The sequence below is a fragment of the Bidens hawaiensis genome, unplaced genomic scaffold (assembly GCF_021521415.1).
Source record: "Bidens hawaiensis isolate Kalapana, Puna unplaced genomic scaffold, B.hawaiensis_p1.1 tig00032395_1, whole genome shotgun sequence".
Lineage (NCBI taxonomy): Eukaryota > Viridiplantae > Streptophyta > Magnoliopsida > Asterales > Asteraceae > Bidens > Bidens hawaiensis.
Window position 1 is genome coordinate 199,113 of NW_027495512.1, and position 6,000 is coordinate 205,112.

The following is a 6,000-nucleotide window of genomic DNA, read 5'->3' on the forward strand; positions in this document are numbered from 1 at the left end:
TTGCAAGTCTCGGTCATTTGAAGCTAGTATGTTAGAGAGTAACAGTAAGGACATAAGGTTGTTGTCATGTGACTTGAAAGTCACAGGCAGAGGATCTCTGGTGTAATTAGGAAGATTATGCGCATCATATAATGAATCAATCCCATTTCTATAGATCGATCCACTCTCACTCAATTATACTCTGCATGACCTCCCTCTACTATATACACAACCAAGAAAAAAAAAAGTCATGGTATTAGCATAAAAATGATCAAAGGCTATATTAATTACTGAAACACAAACCTTGAAAAAGAGGTAGCACATAAAACTAGAAGAATACGTTTAACACATTAATTACTGAAACATTGAGCTTGTTAATATTATTACAGTAACCACTGTATATTATTACTATTGTAATATCATGTTTTTAAGTAACTTAATTGATAAAGTTGTACTAGAAATACTTTATAGAAGACTTTTAAAGTGTTTGATCAGTTTCGTTTAAGCTAAACCTTTTAATTTTTTCCCATTTAACCCGTTATAGTGTAAAATAATAAGATAGCCCGTGTTCGACCCACACAGGCATGCGCTGACCAATACTAGTTTATCATGCACGCAACATACTTAATCCATCTTGACTAGTTAGGAATTCAAAATGACCCAAAACATGAAAATATTTACCTAACTTGACCTATTGTGAGAGATTAGCGAAGAAAACAACATGTCCCCTAATGAATGTAGGAAAAGCGAAGAGTTAATTATGGGATGCTTACATTAAACAATTCTCGGCTGTTGCTGTTGCGAGTGCGTCGTAGATATGCATCTCATGCTCCTCCAACAATATGAGCATCTTTAATTCTGCATCATCCTCATTGCAGATTTCAAAACATGACTTTGCAATATTATGTATCGACATTTTTCCATTTTGGACCAATAAATCATCCATGTTTTGAACTTCGTTATCATAAGAGATTTGTTTCCCTGTTAGAACCTCCACAAGTATAAGTGTAAAACCATCAAGATTGCTTTGCAGTTGTAAGGGTTCTGCAGAAAAATCCTTAATTATTCTATGTCATTGGATAAACACTAGAAATATTACAACAGATATATGATTGTATATATAGAAGAGATCAAGAGAAGATGAAGCGACTTACTGAACCCTGGATAATAGTCGCCATAAACAAGACCGTTATCATCCCGAATATTGTAGGGATAGTGACTGTGTGCTAACTTAGTAAGCTCGCAATCTGAAAGTTTTGCTGTAAAATCCTGCAAATTCATATTTCATGAATATAGGCAAAAGGGGTTTTAAAGAATGTGATGCAGAGCGAAAATAAATAGTAATTGATAAAAGAACATTGTTTACGACAAAGTTGATAAATTTCTAAAAGATTTACTAGCATATCATGCTAAGTAAAATCTAAACATGGGATGGGAGAACAGAAAATTTAGATGACTAAAAAAATGCATGAATTATAACTTTATAAGTATTTATAACATCAGTTTTTCATATATTTTTACAAAAGGAAACATTAACATTAGGCAAAATGGATTAATTTGGGTGAAATCATCGCACTCAAAAATTGGGGCGTCAAACAAGGTTATGTAAGCCTTCAAACAAGGTTATATATATATGGTCCTACTTTTTTAATGCCTGTAGCAAAAGCGCTTAGATTATACCTCATCCAGCAATATCTTACGCCTGTCGAGCCGAAACATACTGCTTTTTCCTCCCCAATGCAAATACGGGTTTGCATAATCCCGTGCGTCATGCAAGAAAGCAATCCCTCGAGCAATTCCTACAGCTATTTTCACTTTTGTAACCAACGGAAGTCGTGCTATAGCTCCTACAGACCATGAACATATAAAGTATTTAAAGATAAACTTGCATCATTTTCAAACATATAGTAAAAGATTTCTTTGGTTTATCTCTAATCTTATTTATGTTGCATACCACTAAAAAGGTGATCCTCAAAGTTTCCATTAGGCATGACTTCGTTCACAAGGAAGAGTTGCTTGTCTGACAAGCAATATCCAATGAGCTTAACAAGGTTGGGATGATTAAACTCTTTCAAATTTTCCAACTCCAACTGCATTTTGAATGTGATCATGCTTCACAATTGTATGTGTCCGGTTTCATGAAGAGGTATACTAAGCTACAAAAAGAAGGGTGAAATACATGATATTTACCTTGGCCTTTTCAAGTTTGACATTTTTGTTCCAAGAAAGTGACTTAATTACAACAGGCATTCCTTTATTACTCTTGGAAAAAGAATAGGTTGTTTTATCGACCCGGCCTTTGTAAACATCTCCATAACTCCATGCACCCAAGTATGCGCCTTCTGAAAAGCCCCTCGTTGCACGTCTCAGTTCGTCAAATGTGTACACTTTCAAATCTCTAGCAACTAACTCATTTTTTGTCGAAGAGACCCGATCTATATCGTTTTCAGGGTTTGTTGGTGGAAAGGTGCGTCTATGGATAAACATAGGAATCATCCAAGCGAATAACGTTGTAACGGATGTTTTTTCAGAATTGTCCCAGTCCTTTTGTACTTGTAGTAAATCTTCAAGTGAGGTTGCAACCTCGGCCATGCTAGGCCGCTCTTTCGGATCACTAAGCAAACAACGATCCGCGATTTTTACAAATCGTCCTAAACATTTTGAGGAAATTGTTCCCCTTATATTAGCATCAACCATCTGATCTAATTTCCGTTCTTTCATACGTCTCTGGGCCCACCGTACCAAAGCTGACTCCTCACCTCTACTAATGTCTATAGCGCGCCTCCCAGATAACAATTCAAACAACACCACTCCAAATGCATACACATCTGTTCCCCATGTCAGTTTCCCGGTGCTTAAATACTCTGGATCCATATACCCAAATGAGCCTTTTGCACTCGTGTAAATTGGCCGGTCAATTGATACTATTTTCGACAACCCAAAATCTGAAATCCAGCTTCCCAGTTCTCGTCCAAAAGAATGTTGGAACTCTTCACATCACGATGAATGATTCCTTGTTTTGTCTCGTCACTTTTGTGAAGATAGTCCAGTCCACGTGCAGCACCTATGGCTATCGTGACTCGTTGTACCCAACTTAAATGAGTATCGGCTTTGTGTAGCTGATGGTGAAGGGTTTCATGGGGCATATACTCATAAACAAGAATCTTCTCCTTGTTATCATCACAAAAACCAATCAGGGATACCAAGTTATGGTGCCGTAACTTGGAAATCACCTCAATTTCAGCTCGGAACTCGTTTTCACCCTGTCTGGATGTAGAATCCAACCTTTTTATGGCCACAATATGACTGGTTTCTTCTATACATATACTACCTTTATATACTTTCCCAAATCCACCTTCTCCAAGGACATTTTCATCATCAAAGTTTTCAGTCGCTGCTTCGATCTCTGCAAGAGAAAACCGGATACAAGGCTGCGATAAAGTTGATGATGACATTTTGGCAGCTTCACCAATTGCTGAATACATTTTGAGGTATGTACTAAATGGCTTGTGGATAATGTGATCGGATATGAGACGACTATAAATAACTATTTCTCAATTTAAGAGGAAACTACTTGGAAATAAGCATGTGTGACCCTTTGCATAAGATTTTTCCAATGTCAATGTTTAAAATGGTAAGGAAAGTCTCACTACGTAAGCGGCCCGGGCCGCATATCATGAATAGGTCATTCCAAGAAATTCACAACACCTATACAAAATGAATTTTTTGTCTTTGAAGAAAATGTCCAAATCAATAATATCTTAATACAACAAATGAGCTAAACATTTCACTATCACTTAATCAAATCACCACTGAATAGATTCCATTGGCATCATCCCTACCACCCACGAGACCTTGACCGCAAGCAATCCCTTCCGTAAAAAGTTTTATTTATTTTCAAAACCCTTAAAATTGTAGAGTCATGTTCTCCATAAACCATAAAAAGTATTGTTTGGTGACACAATTGTTGTTTGGCCCAAGTGTAAAGCTCAGCCCAAGAATTATTAGGGTTTATTATATTTGGTAATGTCTTGGCTAGCAAGTTTGGTTAGTCTATACAAGCCGGATTATGGTTAGACATTAAAATAAGAGAAGTTGGTGTAACCAAGTTAGGGTTCATCAAGACAGGGCCGGCCCATAGGAGGGGCTGGGTGGTCGACGGCCACAGGCCCGACACCCCCGCTAGGCCCGAATTTTTTTTTTTTTTTAATTTATATGTATTTTTATTAAAACAATATATATGTTTAGTGTTTAAACTTGTTTGCATAAACATTAACTTGGTCTAGTGGCAAAGAGGTATTGCTCCCAACCAAAAAGTTATAGGTTCTAGTCTCATTTGTGACATTTTTAATCCTATTTTTATACAAAAGTTTTTTACACAACCTAAATTATAACCAATTAAGCTTATATCAAAATTAAATTGTTTAAACCCAACAAAATACTTCTTTTATTTAAGGCTTAAAAAAATTTCCGCCTTCGGCCTAAAATTTTTTTTTGCTTTCTCGGAGTCGGGCCTGCATCAAGAGTTATTTGTTTAGTTCATGTTGATTATCGATCTGGGACTTGAATTGGTATCAAAACCAAGTTCAAGAAATCGATAATCGATTGGCGGCGAGCGGTAGCTTGAGGAGAAGCTATCATCGGGCGCATATCGGAACCGAGTAGGGTTTTCGAATTGGAGTTTCTTTTCACAAGCTGTTCAGTCGGACCTGTTACGGAGGGTTGCTGTTGTCCGGCGGCAACAATCGGAAGGACTGGCAGCAGTGTTAAAGAATCGACAAGGGGTCCAGTTGCACAGGTAGGTTTACCGCAGAGGGCAGCAGGGTTGTCCTGGCTTCGGAAATCAAGAACCAAGTGGGGTTTTTTTTTATCGGGTATTGCATAACAGTTTTGGTTGTTGATTGGTGAAGAAACACTAAGTGACCCGGTGCAGATTATAGATAATCTGGGGGTTAAGTAATGTTTCCCACGAGAATGAGGTCCAACAGAGACGGTTGTTCTTCAGGGGACCTGCAAAACAAACACCGTAAGCTCGTCACTGAGAAGGGGGGGTTCCTCCTTGTGACCACCCTCCGGCGTGAGAATCAGACTAGATTGCTCTGAATATAAGTGTATATTAAGAGATTGCTAGATAACAGGATAGCAGATGATTTTACCATTCCAAGATGTTGGAGTATTTATAGCCGAATGTAGGTTTCCTAGAAGGTACAGCCGGCTGAATAGTATTCCTGTTCTACCAACAGTGGACTATGCACAGGCCATACTGGTTGGTGGATAGGTTACGGCCAACAGTAACAAAGTCGGCTGCACTATTCCACCAACTGTAGATTATGCACGTCCCACCTACTGTGGATTATACGCAGGCCATGCTGGTTGGTGAATAGGTTACGGCCAACAGTGACACTATTCCACCAACTGTAGGCTGCGCACGCCCCTCAGTAAGAGTTGGTGATTAGGCAGCGGCTAATAGTGACAAACAGTACTAGAGGGTGCTCCTCCTCGTATTGTTGTCGGTGAGCTGTCACCCTGTGATTAGTTCATGGGTTGCTCTGGTCAAACTGTCTGTTCCGCCAATACCTTAGTAGGTATAGTACGAAAGACCTTCCAGAAGCATACGGACTGGCTCATTTAGGCGGGAATGTTCCCGCCTTGCTCATTCCTTCATGTGACAACTGAAGTAACGAATGCCTTGTGCGTGTAGCCTTGCTGTTAGTGCGGGTAGCCTTCCCTGATGGCTTGTATCCGCAGCTGCGGGAACAGGCGGGGTACTTCACCATTGGGAGGCTTTTCCTGCGGGTACAGCTGGCGTACTGCGCGTAAGGTTCTTTGAGCATGGTGTGTCCTGCTGGAGCAGTTGGTCATCGCGCAGACGTCCCTGTTCAAGGTGAGTCTTGCGGATCCAACTGGGCTCTGCTGGGACCTACCTCTTCAAGTCCCCCCAGTCCAATGTTCTTCTCATGAATCATTAATAAGTGAGGTGAACTTTTGGACTTAGCAAGGGGTTTTGAAAAGGGTATAGTT

General features: G+C 39.4%; 1 protein-coding gene and 1 pseudogene across 1 annotated transcript; both read right to left on the minus strand.

Annotated features, from left to right (window-relative positions):
• Window positions 1–748: 748 nt before the first annotated feature.
• LOC143583418 (putative serine/threonine-protein kinase PBL3) lies at window positions 749–3,030 on the minus strand. The gene is made up of 5 exons (XM_077065729.1): window positions 2,170–3,030; window positions 1,934–2,069; window positions 1,660–1,826; window positions 1,134–1,248; window positions 749–1,023 (listed from the first exon to the last, which is right to left on the minus strand). Exons 1-5 carry the CDS (start codon window positions 2,851–2,853, stop codon window positions 749–751), a joined length of 1,377 nt encoding a protein of 458 aa, XP_076921844.1. The 5' UTR covers window positions 2,854–3,030.
• Window positions 2,904–3,464, minus strand: LOC143583419 (putative receptor-like protein kinase At5g38990 pseudogene; annotated as a pseudogene).
• Window positions 3,465–6,000: the final 2,536 nt, after the last annotated feature.

What these genes read in the sequence shown, in the direction of transcription:
- LOC143583418 (XM_077065729.1), bottom strand. Translation starts at nt 2,853, where the DNA reads ATGGATCCAGAGTATTTAAGCACCGGGAAACTGACATGGGGAACAGAT. An exon ending in GTAAGATATTGCTGGATGAG is followed by an intron (nt 1,249 to 1,659) that starts GTATAATCTAAG and finishes ATGAATTTGCAG; the next exon opens with GATTTTACAGCAAAACTTTC. An exon ending in CGACTATTATCCAGGGTTCA is followed by an intron (nt 1,024 to 1,133) that starts GTAAGTCGCTTC and finishes ATTTTTCTGCAG; the next exon opens with AACCCTTACAACTGCAAAGC.